Source organism: Dendrobates tinctorius, unplaced genomic scaffold (genome assembly GCF_039654945.1).
Source record: "Dendrobates tinctorius isolate UK_male_01 unplaced genomic scaffold, ASM3965494v1 ptg000063l, whole genome shotgun sequence".
In the NCBI taxonomy this organism is placed as follows: domain Eukaryota; kingdom Metazoa; phylum Chordata; class Amphibia; order Anura; family Dendrobatidae; genus Dendrobates; species Dendrobates tinctorius.
The window spans coordinates 15,846,672-15,865,734 of NW_027361731.1; the positions used below are offsets into that span (position 1 = coordinate 15,846,672).

A 19,063-nucleotide genomic window follows, 5' to 3' on the forward strand; every position below is an offset into this window, starting at 1 on the left:
GAGTTCAGGAAACACTGCTTTACATCAAGCAACCGGTACTGTATATACTTACGCTCTTTAATCTGGGCCCGAACATCGAGGTCCTCCCAGCGGCCCACAAGGAGCGAACAGATTTCCTCCCAGAGTCGTCGGGTAACGATAAGGTCAGCGTGGCGACGGTCAGCCATATTCCAGAGCGGCTCCCTTTCTCTGACGAGATCGATGAGGTGGTCCACATCGAGTCCTCCATCCTCACCGTCAGAGTCGGGAGCACGCTGTGAAGGCTGTTAAAGAAAAAGACAAAAATAACATAATTAGCCTCCACAAAAGAAATGAAATAAAAAGTGCAAAAAAACAAAGCAAAAATATTTATACTTACACGCTGGTGACCGCCGCGTTGCTGTCGCCGACGACCCTGGGAGGCACTGCGAGGACCTTTTGGCCGAGCACCAGATTGGGAAGACTAGAGAAGAAAACAAAAAATGTTATGTCTTTGGATGTAGGCATTTGTTTGCTGTGTGTGGTCTGCAGAACATTGTTTTCTATGTGTTGTGTGTAGTGTGATGTTGTGTTTCTGCGTTTGATGCAAAAAACTTACCAATTGTGAGCCCACTCCAGGTGTCTGTCCACCCCTTCCTTCTTCTTCTGGGAGCTCCTCTTCATCTTGTGAATCCTGTTTTGAAATAAAAGGCAATGAATAGACATATATTACAGAGATGATGGATTTTGGAAATAAAAACTTACCGTCAAACGCTGACGATGCGAGGGAGGGCTCCCAGAAGATGATGTGCTGTCTTCCTGGTGGCCACACTCCATGCCTGTGGGTGGTGTTCCACCTGCTGCCATTGCTGCTGCTGCTGCATCTATTGGGCGGCTGTTGAATAAAGAGAAACAAAGGGCCAATGAATATCTTGATATTCAATAGCCCTAGTTTGGAGGAATGGGGGATTCGATAATTACCGTCTCTCATCTGCTGCTGGCCTCCCCTCCTCAGCATGTTCCATTTGCTGCTCCATTTGGGGTGGTGGTGGTGCTGATGGTGCTGCAGTGGTCTCCTGCCTTCTCCTGCTGCGCTTGGTTGCTTTCTTGGGTGGCATGTTGGGTGTGGCTGTGGGTCCCACTGTCTTGCTTTTATATATGTCTTGTGGGCAGAGATACTGAGCATGCTCAGACCCAAAAAACCGGATCCGGCGCATTGCGGCGCTCATAGGCTTTCATTGTGTGAAAAAGCCGGACGCGCCGGATCCGGCGTGTCCGGCTTTTTCGCCGGAGACAAAAAACGTTACAGTAGCCGTTTTTTCCAGACGCCGGATCGCGACACATTGCCGGATGCGAAAACCGGATGAAACGCATGGCCATCCGGCGCGATCCGGCGCAAATGCAAGTCAATGGGGGGGAAACCGGATCCAGCATTGCATTTCGCCGGATCCGGTTTCTGTCAAAAGCGCCGGATCGCGCCTGACGGCGAAAACCTGATGTGTGAAAGAGGCCTTAAGGGAAGGGACCGTGGCATTTTTCCTGTCTGGCTTCTCCCATTCTCTTTTAATCAGTCCCTGGATGTTTTCATTTAATGGGAATACTCTGCGCTTCTTTTGGCCCAGTCCTCCGAACATTATATCTTGGACCGATTTATCGAGGCATGGGTCCAATACCCCCATGGTAGACCTTACTGCTTTCACTGTGTCTACTTTTTCTAGGGGGAAACAGTGTCGCCCTCCCGTTTCCTCGTCTGGGGACAAGGAGCCGGAGTCAGATGTGTGTGATGGGATTTCTCCCAATGTTGAGGAGTCCGACTGGGAGCCCACTATAGTGTCCTTCTTTCTTGGTTTATCCCCCTGTTTTAGGGCTGAAAGGGCACTCTGAATCTCCGATCTTATTACTGCTCTTAGGTCAGAGGCGAAATCCGGGGTTTCCTCGCAGAGCATTTTCTGGATGCATGACTCGCAGAGCTTTTTGTTCCACGTTAGTGGTAGAGCTTGGATACATGTGGGGCAATACCTGTTTTTCTTTTTCTCCTTCTTCTTTCCCTAATAAGGGAAAAGAAGTTTTTTACAATGGTGAACATTCTCATGGATCACTTATCCATATATGCGGTTGCAGGTACCAGTTCAGGAGGTGGACTCAAGACCTGAGTAGGACGATCCCCAGTTGGCAACTTGCTCCTTGCGGCTGACTCGCTACGCCGCATGGAGTGACTGCTGGAACGGGCGTCCCTGTCCCGTTCCTTCTGCTAGTGTTGCTGCTGCTGCCTGGCTTGCTGCCCTGGCCTGCTGCTCCTGATGCTGGTCGCTGTCTGCCATTAGTCACAGGACGCTTCCAACCAGGAGCTTTTTTTTTTTTTCTAAATTTCCCGGCGTGTGACATCATTTCCGCTTCCATCCTGCACCGCTGTATGCAGGGAGAGCGCACCGCGCCTGTGCCGACCGGGGGACCCGGAAGTTGCCACTATTTCCGGGGCAGTGGCCATTTTGGTACATCCTCTGTACCTTGCCGCTGCCCACGCATCTGCCGGGTCCCCGCCAGCCCCAGCCTCCTTTCCGGAGAGGCGGCTCGGTCCTTCTCCCTCCCGCTCACCCAGTCGAGCCCATCGGCTGCAGCGGTGGCAGCTTCAGGCACCGACCCCGCTGTTACAGGGGCCTCTGTTGTGAGTTAATTTTCCCCTTCACCATTGAGGTCTGATGAACTCCCTCTTCTGGTGAAGGAAGGTAGTGAGGCTGATTACAAAGCACATGAGCAGAATGATGATGACTGGGTGACTGGAATTGCTGACTGGATATAAGGCAGCCAACGCCCTTCTGCCTTGCGGGTGATTTCTCTGAGGGATTCTAGGAGATCAGTCTGATTCCTGCTCTTAAAAAACTAAGTTTTCTGCTCTGCTTTTTGCATTTTGTGTTTTGGTTTTGTTTTTCTGGATTTCTGCCATTCCCTGCTGGGGTGAGCTGAATTCCTTTTTGCTCTGTATTCAGAAAATACCTGAGTACTGATATAGTCTTTTTGAAGCCTAGCGTCTTAAGGGCCTTTTTCCCTATCAGTCTGTTGGCTCTTGTTTTGAGAGGGTTTTGGCGGATTGCAGACAGCAGCTTTTCTATCCTGTCCTACTTAGTTAGCTTGGGCCCCATCATTTGCTCAGCCTATCTTTCTATCTGTGTGAGTGTTTTTTCATCTTGCTTCACCGTCATTATATGTTGGGGGCTGCCTATTGCTTTGGGGTCTGCTCTGGGGCAGTTTAGATTTCCCTTTCTGTCTTTAGGCTATGTAGTTCTCCGGCTGTGATCGAGGGGTCTAGGGCACCGTAGGAACCCCCCACGGCTACTGCTAGTTGTTGTTGTTAGGTTCAGGGGTCTGCAATCCGAAAGCTGCCAACTTCTCTGGTTTTCTGGACTTAGCTAGTATTTCTGTTTTTGCCTTCTACGGTGACTCATTCATAACAGAATCACCCGCCATACCGCAGATCCTAGGGTACTCAATAGCAGGAAAGAATTGTAAAAAAAAAAAGTGTGTATATTTTTTCCTCTATATCTCTGAGGCCGTAGGGGGAATTTTTTTTTCTTTCAATGGAGATAAAGCAATTGTCTGATCGTGTGGAGCAGCTCGCTGCGGAAGTGCGGGGAATTTCCGCCTACCTTGCTCATTCACATGCTGCTGAACCAAAGATCCCTACTCCTGATGTGTTTTTTGGGGATCGGTCTAAATTTTTAAATTTCAAAAATAATTATAAATTATTTTTTGCCTTGAAGCCTAACTCGTCAGGGAGCTCCGAGCAGCAGGTTAAAATTGTCATCTCTTTGCTGCGTGGTGATCCCCAGGATTGGGCGTTTTCTTTGAAACCAGATGATCCTATTCTGACTAATGTGAATGCATTTTTTCAAGCCTTGGGGTTGTTGTATGACGAACCTAATGCTATTGATCAGGCTGAAAAGACCCTGTTGGCATTGAGCCAGGGTCGAGATTCTGCAGAATTGTACTGTCAAAAATTTCGAAAGTGGGTGGTCCTTACTACCTGAAATGATAATGCCTTGGCAGCTCTCTTTCGGAAGGGTTTGTCAGAAGCCGTAAAAGATACTATGGTGGGATTTCCTGTTCCCTCTGGCCTTGACGATTCTATGTCATTAGCCATTCAGGTTGATCGGCGTTTATGTGAACGCAGGACTGCACGGGAGATGTTGCCACCCGTTGAACAAGTGTCTGAACCTATGCAATGTGATAGAGTTTTGCCCAGGGAGCAACATCAGGAGTTCAGAAGGCGTAATAAGCGGTGTTTTTTTTGTGGAGATGCCTCGCATATTATTTCTTTCTGTCCTAAACGAAACGTTTTGCACACACGTTTTCTGTAGGTGGTGTTCAACCTAAGTTTCTTCTGGAAATTACTCTGATCTGCTCCCTGTCCACATTTTCTGCCAAGGCTTTTGTGGATTCGGGAGCAGCCCTGAACCTAATGGACTTGGATTTTGCTAAACGTTGTGGATTTCCGATGACACCTCTGCGGACGCCTATCCCTTTGAGGGGGATTGATGCTACTCCTTTGGCAAAAAATAAACCTCAGTTTTGGACCCAGGTGGTAATGTGGGTCGCCCCAGACCATAAAGAAAATTGCAGATTTTTGGTGTTGCTTAATTTGCATGATACCATTGTTCTGGGGGTTTCCCTGGTTGCAAATTCATAATCCAGTTTTGGATTGGAAATCTGTGTCTGTGGTGAGTTGGGGTTGTCGGTGTGCCCTTAGTGAGTCTCCGGTTTTTTCCACCTCTCCTCAGTCGCATGATGTTCCTGACTATTTGGCGGTCTTTTATGATGTATTTAGTGAGAATGAGTCTGCGTCTTTGCCTCCTCATAGGAGTTATGACTGTGCAATTGAACTGAGCCCGGGGTGTAAATTTCCCAAGGGTCGGCTCTTCAATTTATCTGTACCCGAGCACGAGGCTATGCGATCCTATATTAAGGAGGCGTTGGAGAAGGGTCATATTAGACCATCCTCTTCACCCTTAGGTGCCGGGTTTTTTTTCGTGGCCAAAAAGGATGGTTCATTAAGGCTTTGTATTGATTATCGTGCCCTCAACAAAATTACTATTAAATATCAGTATCCGTTACCCCTGATTTCGGATCTCTTCTCCAGAGTTAAAGGTGCTTGCTGGTTTACCAAGCTTGACCTCAGGGGAGGCGTATAATCTTATCCGCATTATGCATGGGGATGAATGGAAGACAGCGTTTAATACTCCGGAGGGACATTTTGAGTACCTGGTGATGCCTTTTGGGCTCACTAATGCCCCTTCTGTCTTCCAGTGCTTCATGAACAACATTTTCCGAGACTTTGTGGATAAATTTTTGATTATCTATCTGGATGATATTTTGATCTTCTCCAAAGATTGGGATTCTCATGTGGAACATGTTCGGACTGTGTTCCGGATCCTGAGGGAGAATTCCCTGTATGTCAAAGGATTGAAATGCCTTTTTGGGGTACAGAGGATTTCATTTTTGGGATTTATTTTGTCTCCGTCAACTATTGAAATGGACCCGGCCAAGGTACAGGCCATTTATGATTGGGTTCAGCCCACTTCTTTGAAGGCCCTCCAGAAGTTTTTTGGTTTTGCTAATTTTTATCGGAAATTTATAGCAAAATTTTCTAGTATTACCAAGCCATTGACTGATCTGACTAAGAAGGGTGCTGATGTGTTGAATTGGTCTCCGGAGGCTGTTTCTTCCTTTCAGGAGCTGAAGCGAAGATTCACTTCTGCCCCGGTTTTGCGGCAACCCGATGTCTCACTCCCGTTCCAGGTAGAGGTGGACGCTTCTGAGATTGGTGCAGGAGCTGTTTTGTCCCAAAAAGATCCTGTAACATCTAAAATGAATCCCTGTGCTTTCTTTTCCCGAAAGTTCTCTCCATCTGAACGTAACTATGATGTGGGGAATCGGGAACTGTTAGCCATGAAATGGGCATTTGAGGAGTGGAGACATTGGTTGGAGGGAGCTAAACATCAAGTCGTGGTCCTCACTGACCACAAAAATTTGATTTACCTGGAGTCGGCCAAACGCTTGAACCCTAGACAGGCTAGATGGGCCTTGTTTTTTACACGTTTTGATTTTGTGGTCTCTTTTCTTCCTGGCACTAAGAATGTCAAGGCTGACGCTCTCTCTAGGAGCGTCTTTGCTGATTCTGCTGTGGTGACCAAGCCTGCTACCATCTTAGGCGAAGGGGTAGTTCTTTCTGCCATCTCGCCCGATTTGAGACGTGCTCTGGAAGAGTTTCAGGAGGACAAACCTGAGCGTTGTCCCAGTGGAAAGTTGTATGTTCCTGACCAGTGGAAGAAGAGAGTGATGTCTGAAGTTCATTGCTCTGCATTGGCTGGTCATCCAGGCATTTTTGGTACTAGAGATCTGGTGAGTCGGTCTTTTTGCTGGCCCGCCTTGTCTCGTGATGTCAGGAATGTTGTGCAGTCCTGTGGGACTTGCTCCCGGTCTAAACCTTGTTCTCGCTCTAGTGGGTTGTTGATGCGTTTGCCGGTCCCCAGGAGGCCATGGACCCATATTTCAATGGATTTCATCTCTGATATGCCTGTCTCTCAGAGAATGACTGTTATTTGGGTGATTTGTGATAGGTTCTCTAAGATGGTTCATCATGTACCACTCCCTAAGTTGCCATCTTCCTCTGAGTTGGTGCCCCTGTTTTTGCAACAGGTGGTTCGCTTGCACGGGATTCCTGAGAACATTGTATCTGACAGAGGAGTTCAGTTTGTGTCTAGATTTTGGAGGACTTTCTGTTCCAAGCTGGGAATTCAGTTGTCCTTCTCCTCTGCTTTTCACCCTCAGACCAATGGGCAGATGGAGAGAACAAACCAGACCTTGGAGTCGTATTTGAGATGTTTTATTTCCGCTGATCAGGATGATTGGGTTTCATTTTTGCCCTTGGCCGAATTTGCTTTAAATAATAGAGCTAGTTCTGCCACTTTGATGTCACCTTTTTTTTGTAACTTTGGGTTTCATCCTCGATTTTCTTCAGGGCAGGTGGAGCCTTCTGCCTGCCCAGGTGTTGACACTGTGGTGGAGAGAATGCACCAGATCTGGGACCAAGTGGTGGATAAGTTCTCTCTCTCCCAGGAAAAGGCCCAGCGGTTTTCCAACCGACATAGGACCATTGGTCCCCAGTTTAAGGTTGGTGATATGGTTTGGTTATCATCAAAAAATATTGCTATGAAGGTGGCTTCTCCTAAGTTTAAGCCTAGATTTACTGGACCTTACAAGATTTTGGAGATTATTAATCCGGTCTCTTTTCGTTTGGCTCTTCCTGTCACATTTAAAATCCATAATGTGTTTCATAAGTCCTTGTTGAAGAGGTTTGTTGAACCAGTTGTTCCTGGGGTGGCACCTCCAGACCCTGTATTAGTTGAAGGTAACATGGAATATGAGGTAGAGAAGATACTGGATTCCCGTCTGGCTAGATGGAGACTCCAGTACTTGGTTAAGTGGAAGGGTTATGGTCAGGAGGATAATTCCTGGGTCTCATGCAAAAAGATTGGTGCGTGCCTTTCATCGGGATCACCCTGATCGCCCTGGTGGCGTGGATGAGGGTTCAGTGACCCCTCTTCAAGGGGGAGGTACTGTTGTGAGTTAATTTTCCCCTTCACCATTGAGGTCTGATGAACTCCCTCTTCTGGTGAAGGAAGGTAGTGAGGCTGATTACAAAGCACATGAGGAGAATGATGATGACTGGGTGACTGGAATTGCTGACTGGATATAAGGCAGCCGACGCCCCTTCTGCCTTGCGGGTGATTTCTCTGAGGGATTCTAGGAGACCAGTCTGATTCCTGCTCCTCAAAAGCTAAGTTTTCTGCTCTGCTTTTTGCATTTGTGTTTTGGTTTTGTTTTGCCTTGTTTTTCTGGATTTCTGCCATTCCCTGCTGGGGTGAGCTGAATTCCTTTTTGCTCTGTCTTCAGAAAATACCTGAGTACTGATATAGTCTTTTTGAAGCCTAGCGTCTTCAGGGCCTTTTTCCCTATCAGTCTGTTGGCTCTTGTTTTGAGAGGGTTTTGGCGGATTGCAGACAGCAGCTTTTCTATCCTGTCCTATTTAGTTAGCTTGGGCCCCATCATTTGCTCAGCCTATCTTTCTATCTGTGTGAGTGTTTTTTCATCTTGTTTCACCGTCATTATATGTTGGGGGCTGCCTATTGCTTTGGGGTCTGCTCTGGGGCAGTTTAGATTTCCCTTTCTGTCTTTAGGCTATGTAGTTCTCCGGCTGTGATCGAGGGGTCTAGAGCACCGTAGGAACCCCCCACGGCTACTGCTAGTTGTTGTTGTTAGGTTCAGGGGTCTGCAATCCGATAGCTGCCAACTTCTCTGGTTTTCTGGACTTAGCTAGTATTTCTGTTTTTGCCTTCTACGGTGACTCATTCATAACAGGCCTCCCCGCTGTCAACCCCCGGACGGGACTGGCCTCGGCTCTCAGGTACATTTTGCTGCTGCTGCCACTGCTGTAGGGTACCCATCAGGGACAGGAACCCAACTGGGGGCGGAGGAGAGGTGCCGCCCTTTTTATCTGTAGGTTCCTGTCCCTGATGGGCGGAACCCCTCTCTCCGTGGTGCTGTCATGGGTGAGAGAGAAATTTAAGGAGCTCTTCTTTGTTTGATGGCTTGTGACTATCGATCTTTATCTTGATTACATTCCAAAGGTTTTCAATGGGGTTCAGGTCTGGAGATTGGGCTGACCATGACAGGGATTTGATGTGGTGTCCCTTTATACAAACATTGATTTACTTAGCTGTGTGGAATGGTGCATTGTCCTGATGGAAAAATCAGTCCTCAGAGGTGAGGAACATTGCCTGAGCAGAAGGAATAAACTGTTTTTCCAGGATAACCTTGTATGCGGCTTGATTCATACGTCCTTTGCAAAGATTAACCTGCCCAAATCCAGCTTTGCTGAAGCATCCCCAGATCATCACCGATCCTCCACCAAATTTCACAGTGGGTGCAAGACACTGTGGCTTGTATGCCTCTCCAGGTCTCCGTCTAACCATTAGACGACCAGGTGTTGAGCAAAGCTGAAAATTAGGCTCATCATAGAAGATTACCTTACTCCAGTCCTCTATGGTGCAATCGTTATGGCCTTTGGCAAGCTTCAGCCTGGCTCTCCTTGGCTTCTCATTGATGAAAGGCTTTTTTCTACCTTTACATGACTTGAGCCCTGCCTCTAGGAGCCTGTTACGAACTGTTCTTGTCATGCACTTCACCCCAGCTACCATTTGCCATTCCTTTTGTAGGTCACTTGATGTCATCCTGCGGTTGCTGAGTGACATTCAAATAAGATGACGGTCATCCCGGTCAGTGGAGAGTCGTTTTAGCCCTCTGCCGGTCTGTAACTTCATTGTCCCTGATGTCTGCTGCTTGACCTTGTTGTAACAGACTGCCGTCTTAGAAATTTTAAGGATGGAGGCAACATGACACTCACTGTATCCCTATGCCAGTAAAGCCAGAATTGAGCCCTTTCCTCACTCAAGACTTTTCTTTTTAACTCCTTTGGCTTGGTTAAGTTATTTTTTTTTATTCCTATTACTTTTGGCACATTACTAGCACTAGTTTTGCCATCCAGCTTGTCCTATTGCAAGAGGATTGCGAACACCACAGTAGGGTTTTTTATACTTCGTTAAATAATATTTGGTTCAGGTGATCACCTAATCAGAAGCACATTAAGTAGAATGAGGTGTATTCTGGCTGGAATTCAACTGACACTGGAATGGAATGGCTGTCAGACATGTAGAGAAGCTGATTTTTAAAAAACTGTGCAGTGGTCTCTTAATTTTTGCTACAGCTATATATCAGGCTGCGGGAGCATATACCAGGCTAGAGGGACATACACAAGGATGGGGGAGCATATACAAGGATGGGGGAGCATATACAAGGCTGTGGGAGCATATACCAGGCTGGGGGAACATATACCAGGATGCAGGAGCATATACCAGGCTAGTGAAGCATATACCCAGCTGGGGGAGCATATAGTAGGATAGGATAGGGGAGCATAATCGAGGCTGAGGGAGCATATACCAGGAAGCAGAACCATATACCAGGCTGGGGGAGCATATAATAGGCTGGGGGACCAGGATGGGTGAGCATATGAAAGACTGGGGGATAAGGATGGGGGACAATTTACCAGGCTGGAGAAGCATATACCAGGGTGGAGGAGGATATGTTAGGCTAGGAGAGCATATACCACAGGGGAGGAGGATATACCAGGGTTTAGGAACATACACCAGGCTAGAGCAGCATATACCTTGCTGGGGAAGCATATGCTGGGCTAGGGGAGCATATACCAAGGTGGAGGAGCATACACCAGGGTGGAGGAGCATACACCAGGGTGGGGGAGCATATACCAGGGTGGAGGAGGATATGATGGGCTATGAGAGCATATAGCAGGCTTGGGGAGCATATACCAGGCATGGGGAGCATACACCAGGATGGGGGAGCATACACCAGGATGGGGGAGCATATGCCAGGATGGGGGAGCATATACTAGTCTAGGGGAGAATATACCTGGATGGGGGAGCATATACCTGGGTGAGGGATCATACACCAGACTAGAGGAGCATATACCTTGCTGGGGGAGCATATGCTGGGTTAGGGGAGCATACACCAGGGTGGAGGAGCATACACCTGGCTGGGCAAGCATGTACCAGGCTGGGGGAGTATATACAAGGATGTGAGACCATATATCAGGACTAGCTATTGAACCCGTTCTACGCCCGGGTGGTGAGCATTTTTATTGGTATATTTTTGTGCTATGTTAAAGGGAACTGTCATGATCCAGGTTGGATTATGACAGATAAATGCACAAGTAACCTTTTTTTTCCTTAAGCTGTGTGCTTAAAGTTAGTTTTGCCCCGGTGGCCATTAGGGTCATTGCACTGTGGTGGTTTCAGTTCTAGTTTTGCCCCCGGGGGCCGTTAGGGCCATTGCACTTTGGTTACCTTAGTTTAGTGCACGTGATTATGAAGCAGGGGTGATTGCTCTGGCTCTTACCTATAAAAGAGTGTCAGGTGGTTGCAATCACTGTTGGTGATATTGGTCATTTCCAACCATCCCTGGTGGAGGAAGGAGCTAGCGAGAGTTCCTTGCAGCAGTCAGTGTGCTGGTGTGGAAGAAACCACAGTGAGGAGTTCCTTCCAGCTCTTGCAACGCTTGGTGATGTAGCAGCGATTCTGGAGGAAAGCTGCATTCTGGTGGTGGACTCTGTTGCTGGGAGCAATAGCAACAGAGCAAAGCTAAGTGGTGTTATCCCTGTTTGTACCTTTCCTTTTGTGTGTTTCAGTGCATTGGTGGGATTAGTTTTTGCACCGTCCATTTCACTAGAAAGGGCTAGGTGCAGGGCGAGCTAGGGTTTTTAGGTATCCGGTTTGGCGACAGGTGCGGAGCCTGTATAGGGACTGTTAGGAGTGTAGAGACACTGACTCAGGGGAGTGCAGGAGGTCTCCACGTCCCCTTTCCCTATCGCAGGGCCCTCCATTGTATCGGTTTCCCTGGTGTTTCCCTTAATTGTGTAAATACGCTCTGCTGGAGGTGGTGTATCCTGATATACGTGTAATACTGAAATTCACCTGCTGGAGGCGGGGTATCCGGCTGCACGTTATATTATTTAAATTCGCCCTACTGGAGGCGGTGTATCCAGGGTCACGTGTGTCATATAAATTCACCCTGCTGGAGGCGGTGTGTCACACCTGACCATCACAGGAACCAGTCACCAGAAATAACGTTGTTAACCTGCAAATATGCAGTCAATATGCAGGTTAACGGTGTTATCATGCTGCCTGGCGCTCACACAAAGCCAAATGCAGAGGGGGAAAATGATCTTTGTTCTTGGCAGTATGGTCATTTAAAAAAAGTTTGCTCATTTCTGCATCGAGATGTTTATTCTTCCCAAGTGAGCTCATCCAACAAACACATCACGTAAAGTAGGGTATCAATAATCAATTGTTTACAGAAGGTATAGAGAAACACCTTTGTACATAGAATATCTTCGTATGCTGTCACGACACGTCTCACCATGACTACTCTGTAATGGTCTTGTACTGGCATGCTCCTGCACTGTCACTTTTCTAACCAGTCTTCCCAATACAGTCCATGGCTACGCTGGTGGAGATGCTGCACTAAATTCACAGGGTCACTTAGTTCACTGTGTAAGGGTATGTTTCCATAGTAAGGATTCCTCCAGGATTTGCTGCGGATTGGATTCTGCATACAGCCGCAGCGTGCAATCCGCAGCGTCCAGATGTTACAGCATAGTGGAGGGGATTTTATGAAATCCCGTCTCCACTATGCGTGCACGGCCGCATCCGGCAGCCCTGCATAACTGGACAGGCGGCGCATCTTTATACATTAGATCGCAGCATGCCTATTTATCTTGGAAGACGCTCAGTCTCCGCAAGATAAATAGCCCAGTCTATGAATAGGATGCGGTGATTCCGCATGGTTCAATGAACACAATGACAACAAAAGCTGGCAGCGCTTTGGGTGGAGCCGGGTTTCCACTGCATCCAAAGTGCTGCATATCCGGACCATGGACACATACCCTTAGAGTCCAATTAGCCAGTTATTACCAGAGCTAAGTTGTTATCTGGTTTTGAGTAGATTATTACCAGACCCTACTTCTAAAACCTTTCCTGATCTGCCTACATATTTCTTGTTAACCTCAAAACGGTTTGGCTTCTCACTTGACTGTCCTTCCAGGACCGGTACGGCAGCTAGAAATTCAACATATAATTACAGTAGAATCTGTGACTTCTCTGCATTTAGTGGTCACTACTCACCTGGATAGTCATAAGTAGGAATCACCTCTTTACACCGCTCCTCACCCCTCACATATGTCTCTGTAGTATTAATATGGGTCAGATCTTCATCCTGAAACAAATATTGTAAAAGTCACACAGACAGATGGAGAAGTCACATCTATGATCAGCTCTAATCCTGCCATCTCCACCGTTCTCATTACACAAGTATAAAACATATAATTCTGGTGGATAGAACAACACTGAGCACAAGACCTTCACAGCCGTCTAAATATCATAGGGGAGATCTCATGACACCTTCTCTCCATCTACCTGATGAGCCTGAGGAACATTGGGATCTTCTTGGTTACAGTCCTGTGGAAGAAGAGGACGGGGACATCTCTCTGGTGTTGTCATCTTACTGGGTAGATCTGGAGGAAACACATACAGGGACTGAATTCATTCTTTACATACAGATAATTCTAGGCCATGTGGATTTAGTCCTGTCTATTACCTGGTGATGTGAGGGACTGGGGAACCTCCATCATGACGTCCTTGTACAGATCTTTGTGTCCTTCTAAATACTCCCACTCCTCCATGGAGAAATAGATGGCGACATCCTGACACCTTATAGGAACCTGACACATACAAAGATACTGTCATACCCCAATCCCTTCTTAGCATTACTGTATAATGTCCCAGCAGTGTCACCTCTCCAGTCAGCAGCTCAATCATCTTGTAGGTTAGTTCTAGGATCTTCTGGCCATTGATGTCCTCATGTTTCAGGGTGTGAGGTGGAGGCCCTGTGATTGGGCTCAGAGGTCTTCCCCATCCCTCAGACAAAGGATCCTGACGGCGCTTATTAGAGGTCTTCTTCACTACTTTGTAATCCTGGTTATGGAGAGACATTAGTAAATCTCACTACAGACATTTCCAGAGTCCTCACTTCTCCAGCCATGACATATCTGAAGAACTCTTGCAGGAGGTGCTATTGATGAGGAGAGGCTGCCATCTGCGGCCCAGCTAAAAATCAAGTGGAACAAAATTACTGTATGCTGGAAGGGTTGCAGGAGGAGTGACCTTGTGTGCTTGACTGGATCAGGTGACCCACAGGAAAGACTTCCCTAGTATAAAAGTCCTGCACGCCCATTCATGATGATATTTGGCACCAGGGAAGGGAGCGGGACAGACATGCTCCAGAGATACCGCTGAGACCAACGTGGCAGGCCTCAGCACGGAGTCTACGCCACCCAGATGTTGGTCACCATCTGGCAAGGTCTGAATTCCCCAGAAGATATCCCCAAAAACAGCTTACATTCGTCAGAGCAAGAAGCTGTGTACTGCTCTGGTCAAGTCTCCGAGTCCCAACTTTGCCTGTCAAGAGCTGATGCCCAGTCCTCTCTGCCTTGAGTCTGAGAGACTTCCACCGATCGTCAAGCTGAGAAGACCCATGCAGAGACTACGACAAGAGAGGCACTCCTGCAATTGAGGAGGAACGGTGTGAGTGAGCAGGGCCGTCACTTCCAGCTATCATCAATGGTACCAGGATCAGCTGGGATTAGGAGTACAGGTTGTGAGGAGGCCGGTTGGTGCGTTAGAGTCTCAACGGGCTTTAATACACTATTTCAGTAAGAGACTTGCGGTCTAGTGGGAAAGCCCGGTGACCCCTGCTAGAACCAGAATTTTGGGTGAGAACTCAAGTGATGACCCCCAAGACTGGGCGCATCACGTTTGCGAAAAGGACACCAACGTTAACTAGAGAAAGACTTTCTTGTTTAGTCTAAACCTGGTATTGTCTCTACTGTTAAATTGCATAGCTACTAACACTAATTGTTTGAAAGTTACTGTTGTATATAAATAGCATTATATCAACCCTTGTCTGTTTCCACCTCGTGATCTCTGCTCGTTGCATCCAGACTCCTGCATTACTTTTGGTGTATTCGGCAGGATGCAACATCAGACATAGAGATGGCGGACTAGTCTGTGAACCAAGCCCAGCAAGTGAAATATGCACTTGTTGGCTATGCTCAGCAACCTTCCCAAGTTCACAGTGAGCAGTGTCACTGTTGGACTGGGCAAAGATGCTGAAAAGCATGCTACGCATGTATCCCTTGACCCCTTCTATTCACGCCGAGTCAACCCTCCTGACCCTTAATGGGGGTTACGTACTGCCCACTTAGGGATCGTGACACTGTGGAAAAGGTGATAAAAATCTTGGAGGATATGCATGGTGACACCACGGACCTAAGGTACCTCAGCATGTGTTTGTTCTAGCGGGTCCAAGGGAAAAGTGAGACCATAGCTTAGTATGTTAATGCATAGCATGAAATGATGGTCCATATCACCAAAAAGACCCAAGATGGGAACTGAAGGCTGGGTCCCTTGGACGAAGTGATGCGGGACCAACTTGTTGCTGGACTGAAGGATCACTCTCTGAAGCAGATTGTAATGCAGCTGCTTTGCAGGTATGTGCAGACGCCACTAGGGGGTGTTGGTGAGAGAAGAGGTCGCACCTGCAGCACCGTGCAGCTGCACAGCGCCACTACGTGGCGATAGAGAGTGGTCAAAATGAGCCAAGTCAGTAATGGTCAGTAAGGGTAGTGTTTAAAGGGGAAAACAGAACTCATGGTCAAATACAAGCTGAGGGTCTAAACTAGATGGAAGCAGAAGAACCAGAGATGTGAGACAGAGAGCGATGTCAGAGTTCAAGCTGAGTCATACACAGAGGGGAATACACCCCAGAACAACACTAAGTCAGGTATGAAGAACAGTCAGGCACAAGTATGGAAGGCAGAGGTAATAGGAACACTGGGGTATAACTGGTCAGCTGCTCAAGCCAAGGACCAAAGCTATCACTGACACGGGATTCCTGCAAGAACACCAAGAAATAGCCACCCCCAAACCAAAGAGAGGCAGAAATAGTTATCCCCGCCATGACCAGGCTGGAAGAGGAAAAGCAGAAAGCAAAACCTGACCTGGGTCATGACACAGATCTTAAAGGAGCACCATGCCTGAATTCCGGTCTGGGCTTTCTTAAGGTCGGGGCCAAAGTTAGAGTCTTGGAGAGAGAGGCTCCAGTTCTCTCCCTCGCGGTCTGGAGTCATGAAGGGGTCATGTCTGAGTCAACACGTACTGGTACGGGAGATATGTTAAGAGATTTGGGACATTCGAGGTGAGCTATGCAGCATCAAGAGGACCCTTGCCGCCAATCCTCTAGCTGATAACCCGACCTCACGTGAGGGGAGGTCAGAGAGGGAAAGTCGCTCCTTTCAGAACACATCATGTAGCGTACGTAGCCCATCGGTGGAACCCAATCGAGAGTGTTGAACCTGTGGTGGAAGGGGACACATTTCAAGACACTGTCCGAATCGAGAAAGGAGGAGATGGGGTGCCCATTAAACTAATGCAACCCACGGTTGTGGAGAATACCATGTGGTTTCGAGCCTCAGAGGGAGAAAAGAATTCTGAGGATATTGTCTCTGAGAGACCCACTATCTGGGCTTAATTCAATGGGCAACACATTCACTGCTTGATGCACACGGAGGCATATTTCCCGAAATTGCTTGCTCCAGAAAAGAACACAGCATCCGAATGGTGGCGGCTAATCAACTGCCTATCCCAGGAGCAGGAGTAGTGTGGATGTCTGTCCGGGTGTCCGGGAAGGATCTGGGCTGAAAAGGAATAGTGTTGACAAAGGGATCCAGAGGCAGAGGACCCACTGTAACTCTGGGCATGAATGTGCTAAAAGAAGTGGGACAATTCTTAGCTAAGGGCCCAGATAAAAACAATTGGACCTGTGCCACACATAACCCGGCAAGTAAGAAGGTGTTCCAGCAACTATTGCGAGTCAGCAAAATTCAGAAGTTACCTGCTGCCTCCCATTTTGATACAGGAAAGATCTGAATATTTTTCTGCTGCCTCCCAGTAACTCGGCGAAGTACTGATACCTCCAGAATCCACGGTGACACTATCAGTGGGACAGACTGTACTCACTATGCCGTTACTGGCTCATGTATCCTTAGAGGATGTGGACATCCATATTGAGCCTATAGAGGGAGAAGAAGCGATCTCCGGATTATTGGTTGCCCTCACCCTGGCCAAGGTGCGACAGGGACGAGTACCTGTGCACTGTAAAAATTTTAAGTGGAGCTATTCTACAGTTGGTGCCCTGACAAGAAGTGGCCCAAGTCTGTATAATGCTGGAAGATCTCCCCAGAGCTGAAGCTATAGGACTGACACCTGTGGGAAGAGACCCATGGATCTTTGCGGTGTCGCTTGATAGTCAGTAAAACCGAAGTGAACCACTGGCTGGACTTCACCCCTTGGAACAGATGGAGGCCAGCCTCACAGAGTTACATAAGTTGTGCAGGTTGAACAGTTATTACAGCCATATTGAGATGTGTTTGCACAGCATCAAGATGACTTAGGGTGCATCCATGCTATCACTGATGTGATCCCTACAATTTCCACTGCTCCCATTCGAGAGAGGTATCGGCAGGTCCCATCTCAGATGTACCAGGAGGAGAAAGAACTGTTGGCCCATATGCTGTGCAATGGTGTGATCTGCGAGAGTCAGAGGCCCTGGGTGACCCCCCCCATTGTGTTCGCTTGGAAAAAGGATGATACCCTGCATGAGTTTCTGCGTAGACTACCGGAGGCTGAAAGAGTGTACTCCTAACCTTTGCCCAGAATTGAAGAGTCCCTATCTGTGCTAGGAAAAGCCAAATATTTTTCCACACTTGATTTAGCCAGTGGCTGCTGGCAAGTCCTGGTGGCTGAGAAGAACTGCCAGAAAACAGCATTTGTCCTCCTATGAGCCTGTTTGAGTACAACCTGATGCCTTTTCGGACTGATGAATGCACCAGGAACCTTTCAGCAGTTTATGGAAAAATGCTTGGCAGGCCTGAACTTTGAAGCCACTTTGATCTATCTGGATGACATAATCATTCATTCTGCCATGTTTGAAGAGCATCTTCACCGGCTGGAGTGTCTTAGTTAAGTGGCCCATTCCAACCGACCTGAGAGAACTGTGAGCTTCCTAGTGCTAGCCGGCTACTACTGCAGGTTCATAAGGGACTTCGCCAAGATTGCGGCACCACTCAACGAGTTGTTGCGGGGCATGGCTGGGGGAGCCAAATGTCAATCCATTCAATGGGGACCATGACAAGAGGAATCATTTCAGTCATTGACAGATGCCCCAATTTTGGCGTACCCTGACTTCTCACAGCTCTTCAAGCTGTACACCGAGGGAAGCCTATAAGGTCTGGGGGCAGTATTGGCAGAGTTACAATAAGGAAGAAAGCGGGTGATTACGTATGCCAGAAGGTAACTGAGAGAGAAAGATAAGAAACCGGACAATTACAATTCGTTCAAACTGAAGATGCTGGTGCTGGTATGGACCATGACTGAGAACTTCACTGAGCATTTGTCGTGGTTAGAAATACACGTGTGGATGGACAAGAACCCACTGGCCTGCCTAGAAAATGACAAGCTGGGAGTGCTAGAACAGCGTTGGGTCGCAAGGATGTCTAAATACCAGTACAAGATTTCCTAGCGGTCCCAGAATACTCAAGCAGACCACTTGTTCCGAATCACCCAAGCCAGACCGAAGACAGACATAAACTGTGTTCCAAATTATTAAGAGTTTAGGAGTGATAAGGTTAGAATTGTTTTGTTTGTCATTTAAACTCATTGATGGTGATGTGTGTCAGGGCTCTTTATATCACTGAAAGCAATGGCAGATACCTGTGCAAATTAGTTTGGCAGGCGTGTCCAAATAAAGGCAAGGCTACTTAAGAAGGCTGTTCCACATTATTAAACAGCCTACATTTTTTTGCCAAAATGGGAAAGAAAAAGGATGTGTCGGCTGCTGAGAAGCAACAAATTGTGGAGTATTTAGGTCAAGGCATGACTACAATCAACATTGCCAAGACACTTCATCGTGATCATCGCACAATCAAGAAGTATGTAGCTGATTCCCAGCACACACGTGTGCGTGCTGATAAGGAAAAATTAAGGACTCTTTCCAACAGGCAATTGCGTCAGGTTAAAAGAGCAGCTGCAAAAATGCCTTGTCATAGCAGCAGACAAGTTTTTGAAGCTGCTGGTGCCTCCAACGTCCCCCGAACAACAAGATACAGGGTCCTTCAGAGGTTTGCAGCTGTGCATAAGCCATCCTGTCGACCACCTCTATCCACTGCACAAAAGCAGAAACGGCTCCAGTGGGCCAAACGATACATGAAGACTGACTTCCAAATTGTTTTGTTCACCGATAAGTTTCGTGCAACGCTCGATGGTCCAGATGGATGGAGTGGAGGATGGCTGGTTGATGGACACCC

The 19,063-nt window shown here is 47.6% G+C and overlaps 2 protein-coding genes across 2 annotated transcripts in view; both read right to left on the bottom strand.

Moving 5' to 3' along the window:
* The window catches only part of LOC141094243 (uncharacterized), a 1,213,871-nt gene that overhangs the window by 211,773 nt on the left and 983,035 nt on the right, over positions 1–19,063 (bottom strand). The gene's annotated exons all lie outside the window — the stretch shown is intronic.
* The window catches only part of LOC141094343 (oocyte zinc finger protein XlCOF8.4-like), an 83,412-nt gene that overhangs the window by 10,172 nt on the left and 54,177 nt on the right, over positions 1–19,063 (bottom strand). The window contains exons 4-7 of the mRNA XM_073580182.1: positions 13,437–13,616; positions 13,240–13,363; positions 13,059–13,156; positions 12,768–12,858 (exon numbers count right to left, since the gene is read on the bottom strand). Coding sequence (XP_073436283.1) covers positions 12,768–12,858; positions 13,059–13,156; positions 13,240–13,363; positions 13,437–13,616 — 493 coding nt within the window. The remainder of the gene's footprint in view (positions 1–12,767; positions 12,859–13,058; positions 13,157–13,239; positions 13,364–13,436; positions 13,617–19,063) is intronic.